The following is a 21,267-nucleotide window of genomic DNA, read 5'->3' as shown; positions in this document are numbered from 1 at the left end:
TTCTATTCAAAAATTTCTTTTAAAAAAAAAGTTTGAGAAATAAAGCAAAGGACAAGACAAGAAGCTTGATACCAAGGGACACGTAGGGAGAGTGAGCAACAGAATAGGGTTGAAGTTGACAAAATGGACGGTCCAAATGGGCTGGGCCATTCATCAACGTTGAGGGTATCATTGCACATGGGCTAGGTCTTGTATTTTATTTTGCTTCGATTTGATACACATTTTGAAATAAGTACATTACATATATAGTGTATGTTTGGATAGTGCTAAAAAGCCCTTTTTAGTCGCGTCTCACATTTTTCAGTGGGTTTCATGCACTGTTTATGAGACCTGTAAGTACTTTTTTCAATAAAAACAACTTCAAAACTGAGTCTCATAATATTATTTACACATTTAAAAATTATTTTGCTACATGTTTTCAGCAATCAGCGGTATCTAAACACACTCATAGATGCAATAGGAATCATGGGCCTCTCGTCCCATCCTCTATTTACATAGGTAGTAGTGTAGTGTAGATTGAGGTGAACGTATCTACTTACGTAGTTGACCAAAAAGTTTTCTAAAAAATGAGTTATTGAAAAAAAAGTTTTGAGAATTTATTTGTGTGTTTAATAACATATAGAAAAACATTTGTCGGTATTTGGTACACTCAAAGAAGTAGTATCATAGTTCTAAAAATTTAGAAAAAAAAAAAAAGAAAAAAAGAAAGAAAGAAAGAAAGAGAGTAAGTAGTATCATTTTTTTTTTGTGCAATTCAAAATCATGTATATTATTTCTGTAATAATACTCCAAATGGTTATGAGTTTTTTAATTCCCAAATCTGCAACAAGTACAGATAATTCCCAACCAGCCACTTCACAACTTTTAACTCATTCAAATATAGATAAAGAACCCAAATATCCAACACACTAATAAAGAACCCAAACTCCACTAATTCAATGACGCCCTCACTTTTCAATCAAACAAAATGAAAATTAAAAAAAAAAAAATCACACAAAATTCGAAACCTTAGATTCACTAATTTTGTAGAAAAATGATAGCAAATTTTCAAAAGAAATCAAAATAACTGCAAGTAAACTTATTGTGATTTTCGAGTAGCCAGATTCCTATAATTGTCAAAGAGGATTTAGGGCTTTAAGAGAGTGAAAGTGGGAGGGGACGAGAGGCTTATAAAGGGAAGAGAGAAAGAGACGAAGGGAGAGAGAGAAAGAGAAGGGGGGGGGGGGGGGGGGGGGGGTGGGGGGCGCACTTACTAGTGAAGCCCAACATTAGAATGAGGTTGTTTTTTGTGGACCAATTTTTAGTTTTCCTTTGACCCACATTTTCAATGCTACCAAATATTGAAAAACTCGGGAAAAAATCTTTAAAGAACGTTTTCCACTGAAATAAATGAAGCAGCATAACATAGAAATGAGATGAGAGAGAAATTGGAGACGCGGCAATAAAAGAGAGATGAGTGTTTTGAGGGGTGATAATACAATAAGGGTAAAAAAAGAACATATCTAATAAATTAGAGATGGCTACAATTTTAACAATGACGATGACGCTTCTTAAACTCTAATTATTTTTTTGGCCTTAGTTTCACTTCCAATGACTCCTTATCATATGTCGCTGGTGGAGGTGGTGTATGATATGGGTTGGTGGGTTTGTAAGAGATTACAAAAGGCTGTGGGTAAAGGGAAATAAATTATTTTGTGATGTGGCATGATTCTTATTGTTAGATTCTTTATATGCCACATGTCTTTTATCTAACTAAAAATGAGAGGAAATGAGAGGATTTTTAATGAGAGGGGAGCCAAACCTATTGAAAAAAAAAAATTATTTTTTACTTTATTTATATATTAAAGAAAAACCCACTTTTGGCTTCTTTATTTTTTTAAAGAATATTTTGGCTTCTTTATGTGAGTTTTTGATACATTTAATATCAATAATATTTTATTTTTGTGTCATAGTGGATGATGGAAAATCCTAAAAGGCATCCACCCTAAATTTTTTGAGTGAAAAATACAATTAATATCGATAGTATTAAATTTTGTGTCATGTTTATCCAAAAATTTGGTAATATCTGGATGTTATGATAATGCAATATTGATACATTAATTTTTTTTTTTAATATATGTACAATTTCAAAACCTTGTAATGAAAAAGCTATATATTTTAAAATTGACTTTTGGGATTCTTTCTTAATTGTAATACCATTAAATTTAAACATGTTTTATCATATATAACATTTAGTAATGCAATATATATTTTTTACATGTTTATAGGAAAAATATAATTTTTTCTTCTTTTGGTTAAAGAGGGGGAAAAAAAAACTTAACATATATAGTGTCATTTTTTATTAAGAAAGAATAAATAATTGGATTAATTTAATAAAACCCGTTTACACTTGAATTAAAAACAAATTTTAAGAAATAAACTTCATAAATGTCGAATATGTATAAATGTAGTTTAATTAAGAGTATATTTAAGGAGACTCATTATGACATGTCAATTATTTATGATGTCTACAAATTGATATTTTCCATTTACATCACTCTAAAATATGACATATATTGTTATAGGCTTTTACTTCATTAGTATAACTAGCATATTCCTCATCCACTCATTGGTGATTTGTCAATGCACAACCTGTTATCATTAAAAATGCAAATTTTATCCAAAATGCTGCTTACACAAAAAATAAATAATTAAAAAATATCCATAATCAACATTGTACTTATTGCTATCTAAAAAGCCTTCTTTTAATAATAATAATAGTAATAATAATAATAATAATAATAAAATACTCTTGAGGTATTATGTCCCTTACTCGGCAAGTCCCAAATATTGATGCATATATATATATTCTTCTTTTGGTTAAAGAGGGGGGGGGGGGGAACTTAACATATATAGTGTCATTTTTTATTAAGAAAGATTAAATAATTGGATTAATTTAATAAAACCCGTTTACACTTGAATTAAAAACAAATTTTAAGAAATAAACTTTATAAATGTCAAATATGTATAAATGTAGTTTAATTAAGAGTATATTTAAGGAGACTCATTATGACATGTCAATTATTTATGATGTCTACAAATTGATATTTTCCATTTACATCACTCTAAAATATGACATATATTGTTATAGGCTTTTACTTCATTGGTATAACTAGCATATTCCTCATCCACTCATTGGTGATTTGTCAATGCACGACCTGTTATCATTAAAAATGCAAATTTTATCCAAAATGCTGCTTACACAAAAAATAATTAATTAAAAAATATCCATAATCAACATTGTACTTATTGCTATCTAAAAAGCCTTTTATTATTATTATTATTATTAATAATAATAATAAAATACTCTTGAGGGATTATGTCCCTTACTCGGCAAATCCCAAATATTGATGCATATATATATGTGTGTGTGGGGTAGGCAAAAAGCGAAAAAAACAACTTTATGTTTTAAATGATGATTCTTGCTATTTACTATCACAATTTATTTCTTTAGAGATGGGAAGTCAAGTCTATTTTATAATGAGAAATGATATGTCTACAACATTTTTACAATAAATTCTAAGTGGCAGGTTGTTACTAGTTTTTATTGTTGGGGAAAAAAAGTAATTTTAGTGTTAGTTTTAAATTTGAACCAATAACAACTAACCACCTGTGATTTGTTGTAAAAATGTTGTAAAATTGTTGTAGATGTAGCATCTCTCTTTCTTAATACCCAATGCAAAGATTAGGAAGGCTTATGTCATTGAATTAAGAGAGAGATGGTATTTATTTTATTGATGTTTAGTTGGAAAGCTGCTTAAAGAAAAACACAAGTGTTGATCCTTGGGTCTAATCCGAGGAGGATATTTCAAGAATGGATGAACTCTCCCACTCTAGATCTTTTTCTTGCTTTATATATCCAGCTTAAATGTATCTGGGTTCTACACTTGAAGGGTTGGGATCACATTCCTAGAATTCTTGTCTCATCTGGAATAGACCAGTAAGCTTTACACTGAAATCTTAGTTGTGCCACCACTGTTCATGGTCACTTCCTCATTAATGCGGCTAGAGAAGTGGTTGTATTGCATTTAATGTGGAGGGGATGGCTTCTATATTCTTCTTTCTTCATCTTTCTCATATTTTGTGCCAAGTCGGTTTTCTTTCCTTTCTGGTAGTTTAGCTCTGTGTCCTTTATATAACTAGTGCTCATCCCTCCGAGGTCTGAAGTATGTCCTCGGAATCCTCATCATGTAAGTTACCCCAACCTTCCTTCAAATCATGAGATCACCTCCCTAGATCATTTTTTAGGATTTTAGCTCTTCGAAAATAACTTTGACCACCTGTTTTGGATCCTTATCCCCCCATAATAGCCCCATAGAACCTCATTTTTCATCCCTAACTTAGAAAAGTGAGGTTTTGGTTAATCAAGACTGTTTGTTGTAATACACTTGCAAGAGATTCCCATGTGAGTGCATCCTTTCAACTGACTACAACACGTTGCTGACACTTTGGAATTTGCAACTCCATAATAAATGCAACAGGTGGCTTGTTGTCCCCTACATTCCATGGTGAGATCGCAATCGAATAGCACTCAATTCCCCACCAAAGAGGCAGGAGAGTTACCACTTCTTTTTTACGTCCTCTATATAGGGAAATGAGGGATTCTTATCTCCATTTCACTTCCCTAGAAGTAAAAAAGAATACGAATATGCTCCTCACTCTTGGTAACTTTGCCCGAGAAGCCTTTCTTCCCCAAATTCGTAAGTGTGCATTTTTATTAGAAGGATTCTTCCCTTATTCTTTCATACTAGTAGATTTTTCTTTTTTCCTAAATGGGTAGATTTTTTAGTTTGGTTGATACTCCTGAACACTGAGAGGAGTTTAAGAGATACTATAGGATTCCCATCAATGTGTCAATATAGCATTGTAATTTAGTTGAATGACATGAAAAAAAGGCCCACTAAAGCTATTGTAATTCCCATGATTGCCTTCATTGAAAGGGGCATGAGGATTCCCATGGGTAGAGTCACTAGGGATTTTTTTAAATCTTTTTAGACTTTGCCCCACCCAATTCGCTCCAAACATGTTTAGGATATTAGGTAGTGTAGATGAAATGAATGAAAGGTTAGGTATATACCTCACCCATCACGACATAAATTGGGTATATAGTTGTCAAAAGAGTAGTGACGCAGTGTACTACTTAAAAACTAGGGTTCACGTCGTTAGGCTAATCTTTTGCCTCCCCGAGATGAACAAGGGCATGGACGAGGACTTTCTCATCATTTCAGGGGAATGACATGACGAACTCCATTACCCTACCATGGATGGAACACCAGGTGGGATGCTTAAGGATATTCAAAAGACTCAGTGCTAACTTAGGAAATATTACAAACAATTTACTTACATGCAAGCCATTTTTTGTTTATTTATTAAAACTTGATTTTATTTGGCCTAAACACTAACATGAATTCTAAATTTATCTTCTTCAGAGAAAAAAGCTACTACTAAGAGATGAAGTTTGGTGAACTTCGACTTACTGAACTGAGTTTTGAGGTCCGAGATCTTCTTACTTCAGGACAGTCAACTCCGTACGGCTCACGTTATTTTGGGCTTCAAGCCTATCTCCAACCGCTTCCAAGTGTCCAAGCATGTGATCAAGGCCCGAGATTCTCGTCTTGCTCGAGTTGATGTGCCCGTTGAGGGATTCGTTAGTAAATCTCCTCTAGCAGGAACGAAATTAGTTGAGCTTCCTACGTTCAAGGACCCTCGACAATTGTAGAAGAAATTACATCTTTAGACGAAGAAGTTGAGATAGAATCTGAGGATAATACTTCAGAAGAAAGTATTTAAAGCCTTGTCCGAGACGAAGATTTCAAGGTTTTCTACCATACAAACGAGACTGAGGAGGAAGCATCTAGCTCGCGTCTAGCTGCAGCCCTCATTAGTGAGAACCAAGAGGCAATTGAAGTACCTGAAGCAATGGTGATAGAAAAGAGGTTGCCAGATTTACTTTCTTTGTTAGAGTCCTATGTTGGAACTACTACCTCTGAAATTCCAGTGGTTCCCAGACCCCCCACGCCAATTCCTCTTCCTCTTCCACAAATCAAACTGGCTAAGAAAAAATGGAAAAAGGATAAAAAAAGAGGGAAAGGATTTTTCGAGAAGGGCGAAGTCTAGGAGGATACTCCTCCTGAGCCAACCAAGGTGGCTAAGCCGACCTGAGCCCAACATAGGAGTGGAGGGGAGAGTTCGGAAGCGGTTTCCAAGCGCTGATCTCAGATTCCAAGCTAGAACCCCTCTTTTGTGTTGGACGGCTCGCCTCTCCCTGAGGATTCTTCAAATATGGCCGATTAAGTGGAGCATGTGCTTCTTCCTCCTAAAGACATGGATGAACTCTGTAACTTGAAGAAGTACAAATTGTTCCTATCCATAAAGAGGGACTTAGCTTTGGTAAGACCTCATTCTAGTTGTTCTTTTATTTTAGCAACCTCATTACCATAGTATTGTCAGATTTTCATATACTTACTTATTAATTCCTATCCTAATTATATGTGCACAGGCCACCCAAGCGGCACATGTAGCAAAGTAATACGTTGACCAAGCCCTTCGTGAGCAGAAGGAAGAAGAATCAAAATGTTACGCCACACAGAAATCTCTCACCTAAATTGACAAGAAGTTAAAGGAGACTTTCCTTAAACTGTTAGAATGCGACAAGGCTAGGAAGAGCACTGAGGCCTCAGTAGAGAGTATAGAGAGGCAGGCCCAAGAGCAACTCCAACATTTGAGGGAGGCAGAGAGCCAGCTTGCGATTGCTCGGACGACCATTTCCAAGCTGAAGAAAGAACTAAATCAAAAGAACAAGGAAGTGAGTAAGGTCGAACAAGCTACTTACGAGCAAGGGCAAAAGGAGACTAAGTCCTATCTTAAGTCTCAAAACCTAGTGGTATGCCACAGTTTTTGCCTTCAGACCTGGGTTGAGGCCCTTAACACTGTAGGAGTAGACCCTTCTTCCGAGCTGAGGAATTCAAAAAAAGGTGTTCTATCCCCCAGCAATTAGGGCGCGCCCAGCCACTTAGCCTCCTGCCAACATTACTGCTTCAACACAGGCTACCTTTGCCGAGAACCCTCCACCTAAGTCTAGCATCATTACCTCGGCCAAACCCAAATCAGTTGAGCAGCCTGCCTCAAAGTCCAATGCAATTGCTACTTAAGGCTTTGAGGTGGCAACCAAGACATCCCAAGTGGAAGAAAGTTCCTCTGCAAATAAAGCGGTTCCTTTTGCTCCGACTCCAACTAATGAGACACAACCCTCTAGGGAAGCAGGGAAGCAGAAGACTCCTGATTCTTAGGGAGAGTAATAGCTATTCTACCTTGTTACTTATTTATTTATTTATTTATTTTTTTGATTTTTATGTACTCATCAAAACTTTATTTAATGAAGAACTTTTGCTAGGACTTCGCTTTATTCAAATATACTCATATTTTACGATTTCCCATTCGTTTACCATACCCATATACATATAATGAACTTGGTATAGATTCATACATAGTTAAATGTTTAGATAATGCCTAAGTGTTAATTTACCCAAGGTAGATGATATGAGAATATAATCTAAGTGTTAATTTATCCAAGGTAGGTGATTCGAGGAATTGAACCTGGCTGAGGTTCTGTTTAACATAAAAAATAGTCTAAGTGTTAATTTACCAAAGGCAGGTGATCCAAGGAATCGAACCTGGCCAAGGTTCTGTTTAACATAAAATATAATCTGAGTGTTAATTTACCCAAGGTAGGTGATTTGAGGAATCGAATCTGGCGGATGTTCTGTTTAACATAAATAATAATCTAAGGAATACAACCAAAGTCATAAAAATACATTTGACTACATATAATATATGATTCCTTACAATACTGTAGAACTAGAAATAATACTTTCGTAAATTGTTCACATTCCATGGGCAAGGTACAACAAGTCTGTCCAAATATTCTAGTTGATAACCTCCCACTCCTACTACTGAAGTTACTCGATAAGGCTCTTTCCAATTAGGGCCCAATTTTCCTCAAGAGGGATTCCTTGCACTTCCAACGACCTTTCGCAAGACCAGATCTCTTAGAATGAAAGTCCTAACTTTTACCCTTTTTTCAAACCCCTACCTAAGCTTTTGTTGGTATTGCACCAATCTAACTATAACAACTTCCTTTAGTTCCCCAGTTAAATCAAGGCTATGGGCTAGGAATTGCTCATTGCCGTCACCAAGGGGTTGGTCAGACCTTGGAGTTGGGAATCTTGTTCCTGTAGGAATAGTCGCTTCGGATTCATAGGTCATGGAAAAAAGGGTCTCACCCGTAGATCTTTCAGGCATTGTGTGGTAAGTCCATAGAACATGAGGTAGCTCATCCACCAACTTTCCTATTGCTTCTTCCAATCTCTTCTTCAAACTATCCACAATAACTTTATTTGTGACCTCTGCTTACCCATTACTCTGGGGATATGATGAAGTAGAGTATCTGTTCTTTATTCCTAAGTCACAACAGTACCTCCAAAAGGCCTTGTTGTCGAATTGAAGTCCATTATCCGAAATAAGAGTGCTTGGTACCCTAAATCTTGTGACGATATTTTGCCAAACAAACCTTTTCACGTCTTGATCTCGGATGTTTGCTAGTGGTTTAGCTTCCACCCATTTAGTGAAATAGTCAGTAGTAACAAGGAGATACTTGTGATTCTCTGTGGCTCTAGGGAAAGGTCCAACGATGTCCAAACCCCATTAGGCAAAAGGCCAAGGGCTACTTAGTGGATTCAATAGTCCTCATAGCTAATGAATGTTAGGAGCATACATTTGACATTGGTCACATTTCTTGACATAATCCTGTGAGCTTTTTTGCATGCTCGGCCACCAATATCCTTGTGTCAAAGTTTTCTGAGCAAGTAACCTACCCCCCATATGGCTACCACAAATTCCCTCATGTAGTTCTTCCAGCAACATATCCACTGCTTCGGGATGAAAACATAACAAGTATGGTCTAGAGTATGAGTGTTTGTACAGTTGTTGGTCTTCAGAAATCCAAAATCGTGGCGTTTTTCTACAAATCTTCTCTGCCTCAACCTTGTCCTTGGGTAGAATCCCATCTTTCAGGAATGCAACCAATGGGTCCTGCCAGTTGGGGCCAATCGTCATAATATAAACTCTTATTGGAGGCAGCTCATCATAAGTAGACGACACATAACTCTCAACAAGTACGATCCGAGGCAGGTCCTCCCTACTAACCGTAGCCAGAGTTGCAAGCAAAATCAACATGGGAGTTCTTGTCTCGAAGGACTTGCTCAATCATAAAGGAATGAAAGTCCCTCAACAATAGCTTAACTTGATTTAAGTACCAAAGCATCCTCGGGTCCTTTGCCTTATACTCACCTTGGACTTGTCCAACTACGAGCCTTGAATCACAATATGCCCTTAAAGTCTTACCCCTAAGTTTTTGCACAGCAATCAACTAATAAAGCCTTATACTTCGCTTCATTATTTGTTTCCAAAAAACCGAGCCTGAGTGACTTCCCCAAAGTAATCCCATTTGGTGAAATCATCACGATTCCTATTCCTAATCCCTTTTGGTTGGCTGCACCATCCATGAATAGTTGCCAGGTGCGTTGCACTACTACAGCCTCCACACATACTGCCTCCTCAAATCTTACCCCTTCCTTTGAGTTTCCCAATTCCTCGGTAAAATTCGCCACTAAATCTGCCAGAACTTGGCCCTTCACGGCTGTTTAGGGCATATACTTGACATCAAATGCTCCAAGCATGGCTACCCATTTTGCCATTCTTCCTGTATAGTTTGATTTTTGGAGCAATGCATGTAAGGGTAACTGAGTCAAAACAACCATGGTGTGCGCTTGAAGTAATGAGGTAGCTTCTTGGTGGCATAGATAATAGCAAGATTGCCTTTTCCAAATGGAGATACTTGACCTCGGCCTCTTGGAGGGACTTGTTGACGTAATATACTAGTTTTTGAACTCCTTCGTCTATATGTACCAAGACCAAACTCACAGCATGTCGGGCCACAGCCATATAGGCATATAAGACCTCTTCTTTCTCTAGCCTGGACAAGACTGGTGGAAGGGCCAGATACGCCTTCAACTCTGCAAAGGCCCTATCACATTCTTTAGACCATGTAAAATCTTGCCATTTGTGCAAGAGTTGGAAGAACGGTTTACATCGTTTTGCAGATCTTGATATAAATCTGTTCAGAGCCACTGTCATCCCAGTTAGGTGTTGAACTTCTTTTAGGTTCTGAGGAGGATGCAAACCATGATAGCCTTAATCTGATTGAGGTTAACCTCAATCCCGCGATGGATTATCATATAGCCTAAAAAATTTCCTGACCCAACTCCAAAAGAACATTTTGAAGCATTTAGACAGAGCTTATGTTTTCTTAAGATTGCGAAAATGTCTCTGAGGTCTGATAGATGATTGGTCTCTTCTTTGCTTTTCACTACCATATCATTAATATAGGCTTCCACATTCTTTCCCAACCGACTCTCGAGCATTCTTGTCACCAGTCTTTGGTACGTGGACCTAGTGTTCTTTAGTCTGAATGGCATTACTCTATAATGGTAGTTTCCCGTTGGAGTGAGGAAGGCAATTTTCACTTGATTTGACAACGCCAAGGGGATCTAGTGGTAGCCTTGAAAAGTGTCTAGGAAACTCATCCTCGGATGTCCAAATTTTGCATCCACCAACTGATCTATTTTGGGAATCGAAAACAGGCCCTTTGGACAGGCCTTGTTGAGATCGATGAAATCTACACATACTCTCCACTTTCCTGACTTCTTCTTCGCCACCACTGTATTGGCCAACCATTTAGGGCAGAAAACCTCTTTGATTGCTCCAACTTGTTTAAGCTTACAGACCTCGTCTTTTACGGCTTTAGAGTGTTCTTTGGATGACCGCCAAGGTAATTGTTTCTTCGGTGTTGCACTAGGGTTAGCATTTAAATGATGACAAATAAATTCAAGATCAATCCCAGGTGCTTCATATGCACTCCACGCGAAAATATCAATATTATGCTTCAAAAAATCAATTAGCTGCGCTTTGTCCTTTACTGGGAGTAGAGTCTCGACTTGAAAATATTTGTCCATGTGTTCCCCAATAATGACCCTCTCTAACTCCTCGCATGATAATAAATTGTCCGAGGATGTTGGCGACCTAAACTATGATTGCTAGAAAGTTGGGACCATTTCAGAAAAACTCAACTCATTAACATGATGATCAATTGTTGCCACCATGCATTGTCTAGCTATTGATTGACTTCCCACTAATTTAGCCATCCTTCCATTAGTGAGATACTTCACCTTAACGTACAACGTAGATGCAACCACCCCCATGGCATGTAGTTATGGTCTGGCCAAGATGATGGTGTATGAAAAAAAGGCACCCACTACTATGAAATCCACATTCACCATTTTGTCCTCAGTGAAAATGAGCAATTGGATTCTCCCCTTAGGGATAGTGACGTTCCCATCAAACCCAATCAACGGGGTGTCATATTGGTCTAAATCTTCGGGTTTGAGCCCTAGACCTTTAAACTGGTCCGAGTACATTATTTCAGCCCCACTGCCTTGGTCAATTATCACCCATTTGACATCATACCCTGCTATCCGCAAGGTCACCACCAGGGCATTGTCATGTGGCTGAATGGTTTCTAACTTATCATCTTCATAAAATCCTATGATTAGTTGATCCAAGATTCTGGGCCTTTTACTCAGGGCTTCTCCCTCAGGGCCTTCCACCTGTGATGACACTAGCATTATCCTACTAGCTAGACGAGGCTCCTCTCTTAGGGCCGCAAAGATGACATTTATTGTCCCCAAAGATGCCAAAGGTGCAACATTATTATGTAATCCAATCATGGACCGATCTACTTGATTATTTGACTGTTGTAGGAATTGCTTCAATTTACCAAATTTAACCAACTGATCCAGAAAGGCATGCAAAGTTCTGGAGTCCTCGGCCGTATGGCCCCGGTCCTGGTGATATTGGGAATATAAGCTTTGATTTCTTTTAATAGGGTCGCCCTCCATTTTGTTTGGCCATTTAAAATAAGCTCATGCTTAATCTTATCTAGCACCTGATATATCGGCTCCTTAAACACCGAATTCACCACTTGAGGAGCCACAAAATTATGGGATGCTTGATTATAATACTCCTTCCTCAATCGGGAGGACGAGAACTGGCCTCTTAAGCTATCCCTTTGATCGGTGGTGGAAATCTTAGTTTTACCCCTTATGGAGTTTTGATTATCCTCGACCTTTTTATGCTCTTCAATCCAGTCCATCAATTGGTGCATATTCTGAGGTGGTTTCATGGTAAGTGACTTCCACAAATCGGAGTTTGTTGGAAGACCCATTTTAAAAGTTCAAATGGCGATGTCCTCAAAAATTTTCATCCATTTCATTATAAATTTCCTAGTAACGGTCATAATATGTCTTCAATGTTTCTCCCTCTCTCATTGACATTGAAAGTAAAGAGTCCAAAGGTCTGGGGACTCGACTACAGGTCAAGAATCTTGCCCCAACGGCCTTAGTTAACTCCTTAAAAGAATGTATCAACCCTTCTGCAAGACTGTTGAACCACCTCATTGCCACTGGACCAAGGCTTGAGGGGAAAACCTTACATATCAAAGCTTTATTCTTGGAGTGAATAGCCATTCTTTAGTTAAAGTGGCTCACATGTTTAACAGGGTCAGTCCTACCATTGTAGATGGTGAAGGTAGGCTGGTGGAAATGGCGAGGGAGCACAGCTTGCTTGATACGCTGAGAAAATGGAGAGCAAGATATTTGAAGGAGAGCTTTTCCCATGGCATCATGCCCCTGACCCCTCCTTGGTAGGGTTCTGGATTTCTTACGATGATGCCTCAGTCCTGAAGTATGCCGGGATGATGATGTGAATGAATCACTAGGTGGAGTCCTGCTTCTAGGCCGAGAACTTTCATCACTGCCAGTACTTGATTATTGGCTTGAAGGAGGAGTCTTGTTGTTAGGACATATATGGTTCACATGTTAAGAACATATGTCATGATTCTATGTAATTGGCTAATCTTTTGACAAAACGCACTTTACTTGTATTTGGGTAGATCTAAGAAGTGTTGAAATACTTCAAGAAACCATGTTTCAAGATCAAGTGTTGAAACCTTCAAGTCTGTCCAAGATTCAAGCTGAAAAGTGCCTGTTATTAAATCTTGACAACTAGCTTGACAGCTAGCATCTATCGAGACTTGTAGAGCTGTTCAACCTCATGGCTCGACAGCAGCTCGATAGGTAGGGAATCTGACGAGGTTTATGAAAAACAGAATTTCAATTCTGTTTTGACTCTAATCCTTGATTATGTGTTTGGGCATTCTTTTCTCCTAACCCTAGACATATAAAAGGATTATTTTAAAGGCCGTCAAAGAGTACATAAGTTGCACAAGCATTGAGCAAAGTCTGTTCAAGCAATTTGTGATCGGAGACAAAGTTTTGCCATAGTTCATCTCTTCTGAAGAAGTTGCTGTGTATGTGTACCTTTGGGTTTTGTGACCAAGCGTCTTCTTGATCTTCATCATGGATGAACTGAAGAACTTTGCAACCAACAACTCTCTCTAGTTGGTGTTTGAAGTCATGTATTGGGATCCACGCATTGGCTAGTCACGTACTTGGGAGCCGTGCATCAAAAAGGGGAAATTGTCAATACAGAACAAATCCAATTGGGTATTGGGGTAAGAGTTCAACTGTAGGTTGGTAAGGTACTTGGGATTTCTTTACTTGTAATCGCTTGTTATGATAATAGTGAAATTTCGGGAGTGGTGACCTGAAAATCACCCGGTGGAGTTTTTGTCGTTAGGTTTTCCCCATTCGTAAACGAATCATCGTGTTATTTATTTTTCGTTGCATAATTAGTTTATTGGTGATTTGTTTATGCTACCACGTGTTTGTATGTTAATTTGATTAATTAATAACTTGACTGATTAATCAATTTATTTGAATCACAAGGGGTCAATTCGTTTTTGGCCTATCACTTGTCATCCCTCACTCGAGTCCTGCGTCGAAGACGTGTACGTAATCGTTCTAATTTTCTCTCCAAGCTATGCATTTCTTTGTCTAGCGATTGGTGACTAGCCTCCTACTGCCTCATTCTCCTTGAAGAAAAAGAAGATGCTCCCTAACTATGCGCGTGAGCCTCATGATGATCTCTCCTCTGCTCCAAATTAACGAAGTGGTACCTACGTTGGGAGCCAACAGATTCCACTGATCCACTTCATCTTTGACCTAACATAGTTAAGGAGTTGTACAAGGATATTCAAAGAGACCTTCCCACAGATGGCGCCAATTGTGGTGGGCAAAAAGCGAAAAAACAACTTTATGTCTTAAATGATGATTTATGCTATTTACTACCATAATTAATTTCTTTAGAGATGGGAAGTCAAGTCTATTTTATAATACCGAATGCAAAGATTAGGAAGGCTTATGTCATTGAATTAAGAGAGAGATGGAATTTATTTCGTTGATGTTCAATTTGAAAGCTGATTAAAGAAAAACACAAGTGTTGATCCTCGGGTCTAATCCGAGGAGGATATTTCAAGAATGGATGAACTCCTTTTTTTTTTTTGGCACTCTTTCTTTGTCTCCCCCACTCCAAATCTTTTTCTTGCTTTATATATTCAGCTTAAATGTATCTGGATTCTACACTTAGAGGGTTGGGATCATATTCCTAGAATTCTTGTCTCATCTGGAACATACTAGCAAGCTTTACACTGAAATCTTAGCTGTGCCACTATTGTTTATGGTTACTTCCTCATTAATGTGGCCAGAGAAGTGATTGTCTTGCATTTAATGCGGAGGGGATGTCTTCTATATCCTTCTTTCTTCATCTTTCTTGTATTCTGTGCCAAGTCGGTTTTCTTTCCTTTCTAGTGGTTTAGCTCTGTGTCCTTTATATAACTAGTGCTCATCCCTTCGAGGTCCAAAGTATGTCCTCGGAATCCTCATCATGTAAGTTACCCCAGCTTCCCTTCAAATTGTGAGATCACCTCCCTAGATCATTTTTTTTTTTTTGGATTTTAGCTCCTCGAAAATAACTTTGACCGCTTGTTTACCTATTTTGGATCCTTGCCCCCCCCTTATATATATATTTATATAAAACTATAAATTCCATCCTCTCTTATTTTTTTCTTGGCTAAAAATAAAATCAGATTTGTCAAAATGATACATAAATATTTTTGTTGTTGTTCCTCTGACCCCATAACAAAAGAAGATCAAATAAAATTTTGTGAGAGCATAGGGATTAGTCTAATAATCTAAGACTCTGAGATACAAAAGATTTAACTTAAAACTTTGGACTACTATTAATTGCAAGGGCCATAAGGTTGACCTTAGAACGTAGTCTTTATGTCCTTACCTGTTTAATTATACATCAATTGGCGTAGCTAGCATATTCCCATCCTCCTATATATATGCGCTGTCATTGACCCATTGCCATCTCTCTCTTTCTCTCACCATTAATTATTAGCCCCACGAAAGTGAGCAAATTCAACTATGCAAGCTTCAGTCCTTTCAAACCAATCTCTTTCATAAACCCCATTAATATTAATACTACCAATCGTTCTGTCCTTACGTTCTTCTTTCTCATTTCTTCAACTTTCACCTTCCCCAACCATCAACTAACTAGTACATTACTTCAATAATCTTTCTTTATGTTATTTTCTCTGTTATAAATACTACTACATCTCATTTGTTTTCTTCATCTTGAAGACACTTCCTCCTCATCTTCCCCTATAGCCTTAGCTATCTATCTGGCTATCTCCCATGGCTCCAGCTTCTTTCACTCAGAACTCAAAGACAGTTTGTGTAATGGACGCTTCTGGCAGCTTAGGCTTCACCCTTGTGGAGCAGCTCTTGCATAAAGGCTACACAGTCCACGCCGCTGTCCAAAACCATGGTTTGCTATTGCTTTTCTTCATTTCAACTATTTATTTACTTAATTATTTCTTTCATCAAAATCAATATTGTTTTATCTAGCACTTTGTGCACCGGACTTGTTTTCCACTACTTTTCTCTCTTCCTAGCTTTCATTTTTGGAAATTACGTTGCATAATAAGGTACATTTTTGTTTGAAACTATAGTTGTATGAATCACTAGAAGCAACCCATCCACACTGTTGCCATTGACAATCTTTAAGAAACATGTTAGATCGATGTGAGTACAATTTTGTTTGTATTTTCTAAAAACCATCGTAAAAAATTCACAGACAATTTGCCCATTTCGTTACAAATAACATGGGAGAAATTATAGTTTATTTTGCACATTCACATCATTTTCCAGACAGTTGAACTGATAGAGTGCAACCGCAACCGGCCCTTATTGGGTTTGCTGTCCAATTATATTATTATTTTTAGAGTTTATTATATGTAGTGCTTATGTTTACAATGCCACAGCCGACTAATAATTATGTTTACAAAGACTTATTTTGGCCCATATGTTTTATGGGAATCAGGTGAATTACAATGTTTTGAAGGGGAGCATTATGATAATCAGAAATTGAGGGTTTTTCATTCAGACCCTTTGGACTACCATAGCATTATGGATGCCTTGAAGGGATGCTCTGGCTTATTCTACTCCTTCGAGCCTTCTTCAGATCAGCCCACTTATGATGTATGCCTACTACTTCCGATAGTACTCTTCATGTTTTCATATATCTATTATAAATTCTTTTTTGTTTAGTAAAAATTCAGGTGAATTGGCCCCAGATTTAAGCCCAAAGATAAAGGGTATATAGAATATCAAGATGGTCAATGGAATAACTATTATACCTGAAAATTCGGATTTCTTTGGTGATAGATAACATAATTTTTAATAATTAACAAAATAAAGTTAGACAATTCAGGGTTTAAGTGATAATCCAGTGATATTATTATCTTTTGTGATACTCAATGTCTGTGGTTCAAACTTGAATCGCACCTCACCCTTACCCACTTGAGAGGGAGAGAAAAGATGGCTTGTCCAACTTTTTTTTCTTCTTAATTAGTTTCAAATAGATATTACAAATAAAAAAGAATTCTCCAAGACCTAGACCTAAAATAGTCCCTTGAATTTGTATATGATTATAAATTCAATATTATTCAAGAATACAAACAAACCCAAGGACACCATATCTTACTTAATGATAAAGTCTTTTAATTAGTTTTAGGGTCACTTCCTAACATATGTACACCTAAAATTAAATCCGATGTAGAATAAACGTAACTTGCATCATTTCATTAAAACTCCCAACCAATACTATGTACGAATTGGTCCAGTACTATGACAGCTAGGGTGGGCACTGGGCATGTAATTTGGGGTTGAAAATTCAATAAATGAAAATTAAAGGATGATTCTGCAAAATGAAGTCGCTGTGGATGCTCCATGCATGTAATTAATAATAAGGGCGTGTTTGGTGCAGGAATTTATGGCGGAGGTTGAGGTCAGGGCAGCTCACAATGTGCTGGAAGCTTGTGCAAGAACAGACACTATAGACAAAGTTGTCTTTACATCATCTGCTACCGCCGTTATATGGAGAGATGACCGTAATACGATGTCGTCTGATATTGATGAGAGGCATTGGAGTGACATTAATCTTTGTAGAAAATTCAAGGTACCAATGCATTAACCATGCTGCAAAAAATTGTTGAAATCAATGTTCAAATGCATGTGTAACGTGATGTGTGTATAAATATATTCAATATGCCAATTTAGATTTTGTTTACTATTATAATTAGTTTATAACTTTTCCAACCTTCCTAGGGTGCTTGCTTCCTAACTTTTATACTCGTCTGTTTGTGGTTTGAATGAACTTATTTTTATATCAATGGTAAAGTTTACGGATGCCATATAGATATTAGTTTAAGAAATATTTTTAAAAAAGTTTTATGGGAAATGAAAAAGTAATTAAAATTTTGAGTAATGCTATAGTCACAAATTATTTTATAACATTTTTACAGATTGTTATTGTGGCTAACTTCTTACCGGTTCTCATCTGGGTCTACCAATAACATTACTTTTTTATTTATCAATAATTATTCACCATATCAGCAGTTTGTAAAAAATTTTGTAAAAAAAATTTGCATCTCTAGCATTTTCCTAACTTTTTTATGGCTTTTTATATTTTTAATTAAAACGATGTCAAAACTTTCTTAAAATGGTTTATTAACAATTGCTTTAAAGGCACCTATTAACATGACCATTTTATCAATTTATTTTGCCTATTGTGTAAAAGTATAATTTCACATTAAAAGAGATGATTTAAATGTATGTCTAAATTTCATTTGAAATGGATTTGGAGTGGGTTCCTAGACTTTTATGGTGTAGATTGTATAGAATTGGACAAATTATTAAAGATTGGTCGCCTTATGGTTGGAACTATAAGATTGGGCAAACTTTATGAATATTCATGGGTTCTAGTTAATTGAGCTAGTAAAATATTTTTAATCAGATAATGAATTAGTGAGTTTAGCAAGAAAAAGAAAAAAAGGAATTTGTGTTCATATCCTGTACATACAAAAAGAAAATTAATTTTTTGATCTGATAATAAAAAGCAATTATAATGGATATAACATTAAAAATTTTAAATTTATAATATTTTTATATTAACACAACTTAAAAAAAGAAGATAATAATCCTGATTTAGTTTGTATAGGATTGGACAAACAATTAAAGAGCTGTTGCCTTATAGTTGGATTGGATCTATAAGATAAGAACAGCATGACAAACTATTAAAGAGTGGTTGACTTATTATGGGTGGATATAAAGATGCAACCGCTTGAATGGTTTGGAATTTCAATTTTTGATTAACAATTTATCACACATTTTGAAATTGGATTGGATCTATAGACACACATTTTGATTAACAATTTATCACTTCAACGACAATTTCAATTACTCTTTAGCACTTATTAATCACAATGTAAACAATAACATGTTGCAGTTTAAATTAGATTTCACATGCAATTGAATTGACAAAATTTTGCATTTGATTAGTTGTGGCACGCTTTATCAAAGACCCTAGCCGAGAAGACAGCATGGGCCTTAGCCATGGATCGAGGTGTGAACATGGTGTCCATAAACGGAGGGTTCCTGATGGCTCCTCCTCATCTAACAATCAAAAACCCATATTTGAAAGGAGCGGCTGAGATGTACGAAGATGGTGTATTTGTTACTGTGGATCTCAACTTCATTGTGGACTCTCACATCTGCATCTTTGAAAATGTCTCATCTTATGGCCGATATCTCTGCTTCAACCATGTCATCAGTTGCAACAAAGATGCCACTAAGCTTGCTCACATATTATTGCCACCCTCTGAAGCCTGTTCTCCTGAAAGGTTTGTATGGTTTTGGTCATCTCAAAAGTTTTTCAAAATCCTAAGTAACTTCTAGTGGGACATTTTGCAATCATTGGTGTTAAGAATAAGCTTGGTAACCTGATAGTTATATCCGTTAATTGAGGATTTAAAATCTGGATGTCTTGGAAATTTCAGGAGGTGTCACCTAGTTGATCTCCATAACTCATATAGCTTAGTATTATTAGTGAATGTGAGCCTTGAAAATCAATTCATACAGTCTAATGAAGTTGATAAAAGATAATTCAATAGAAGAAAAATATTTTAATAATAATTAAATAAAATTAAGGAAAATGATCCGACTCCCATTTAAATCCTCCCTGTCTCTAATTTTTTCATGTGTTGCATCTAGCTAGGTGCTACGGCCTTAATAATTTTGTCCATTTAAGCTCTACTCCATATATGTATAGACTATAGAAACATATTTATTTGATTATTATTATTATTATTTTTTGGGTAGATTGGAGGACACAAGAGTGTACCAGCAAAGGATAAGCAACAAGAAACTAAACAAATTGATGGTGGATTTTGAAAGTTGACCTCAGGAAGATTGATTTGCAGCTTCAACAAGCAGAGACCATCTCTTTCCTTCTTTCTTTTTTTGGGTATGCTGAGGTTTCTTTAATTTTGGTATAATTTCGTTACTAAAAGGTGAAAAATTAGCCTTTTATTTTTTTAGGGTGAAAGGTTAGTTCTAGGTATGGGATTGCTTAAATTCCTTAATGAAATCTTGCAGTTAAAAAATGAATGTTACCGTCAATGGTCTGGAAGGAATTGATCTTGCATCCAAATATGTGATTTTCACAACAAGGATATACTGAGCATATTGAAGCTACATCTTTCCCGTTACTCTTCTTCTTCTTCTTCCTTTTTATTTTTTTATTTTTAAAATTTTTTTTATGCCTTAACTAAATCAGTTAGAAACTTAGAATATAAATGACTAAAACCATCACTACAATATGTCCCTAATCTTTATTTTACATTTGAAATCTTTATAATACATACCAAAAAGGCAATCAAACATATATCATCACATAATCTTAAACAAGCAATCGCCTACAGCAGTGTGAATTTGGTAGATTATATAGCATTTACTATATCCTTGCCTGTCCTGGTGAGACTGTAGCCCTAGGAAAGTGGATTTGGAGTTGATAATAGTTGAGAAACCATGTGCATAGTTGGTCTACATTCTGGATTAGCATGCAAGCATGCTATTGCCAGCTTTGTGACCATCAGTTGCCTCTCAACCTGAACTATGGGAGGTGGAAGGCGTATGTCTTACAAATATTTCAACAATAAATTCTCCCCCACAATTGAAGCCGATAGAATTGGGATCATTTTACTCGGATTTCTTCCTTTGATCTCTTCAATAGCCAAAACTCCAAAGCTATAGACATCGCATTTCTCATTTACCTTTTCATTTGTATAAGCAAGCTCTGCAAACAAACAGAATATCATGCCAATGTGTTCATACGCACTATGTTCAACATTAGTTAAAAAATGGAGTATATTATCTGGGGCAACATATCCATATGTGCCAGCAAGTGAAGTCCAATTGGACTTCAAAATTGGAATTTCTTCACTACCGCTATGTTTCTTGATATTAGACTTGCTTTATAAATGGTTCCATACCCTCCCTTCCCAATGCAAAACATAGAATCAAAACCCTTGGTTGTTTCAAGGATTTCCTTGTACATTGCTTTTCCATCAAAAGTTGATATCGAAAAGACCTTTCAATTGTGCATGTTATTTGTTTAGTTTGCATGTGAACTGTTTCTTATTCTTTGTAAAATGAAGAAGAATATTCCAATGAATGCCAATACAAGTAGAAGTGTTCCTAAAAGAGGGAAAATGATTAACAAAATGACTTTATATCCCTCTTTCGGAAT

The 21,267-nt window shown here is 36.5% G+C and overlaps 2 protein-coding genes across 2 annotated transcripts; one reads left to right on the top strand and one right to left on the bottom strand.

The window, feature by feature from the left end:
* Nucleotides 1–11,366: 11,366 nt before the first annotated feature.
* LOC112006600 (uncharacterized) lies at nt 11,367–12,379 on the bottom strand. Its single transcript, XM_024038882.1, has 2 exons — nt 12,101–12,379; nt 11,367–11,999 (listed from the first exon to the last, which is right to left on the bottom strand). The coding sequence occupies exons 1-2, from the start codon at nt 12,377–12,379 to the stop codon at nt 11,367–11,369; spliced, it is 912 nt and encodes a 303-aa protein (XP_023894650.1).
* Nucleotides 12,380–15,717: 3,338 nt separating this feature from the next.
* On the top strand, nt 15,718–20,232 carry LOC112006617 (cinnamoyl-CoA reductase-like SNL6). Its single transcript, XM_065780227.1, has 5 exons — nt 15,718–15,945; nt 16,501–16,658; nt 17,446–17,637; nt 19,020–19,360; nt 19,839–20,232. The coding sequence occupies exons 1-5, from the start codon at nt 15,813–15,815 to the stop codon at nt 19,915–19,917; spliced, it is 903 nt and encodes a 300-aa protein (XP_065636299.1). The 5' UTR covers nt 15,718–15,812; the 3' UTR covers nt 19,918–20,232.
* The last annotated feature ends 1,035 nt before the right edge of the window (nt 20,233–21,267 follow it).

Source organism: Quercus suber, unplaced genomic scaffold, assembly GCF_002906115.3.
Source record: "Quercus suber isolate HL8 unplaced genomic scaffold, Cork oak 2.0 scaffold_228, whole genome shotgun sequence".
Lineage (NCBI taxonomy): Eukaryota > Viridiplantae > Streptophyta > Magnoliopsida > Fagales > Fagaceae > Quercus > Quercus suber.
This window is presented reverse-complemented; position numbering and strand designations above follow the sequence as displayed.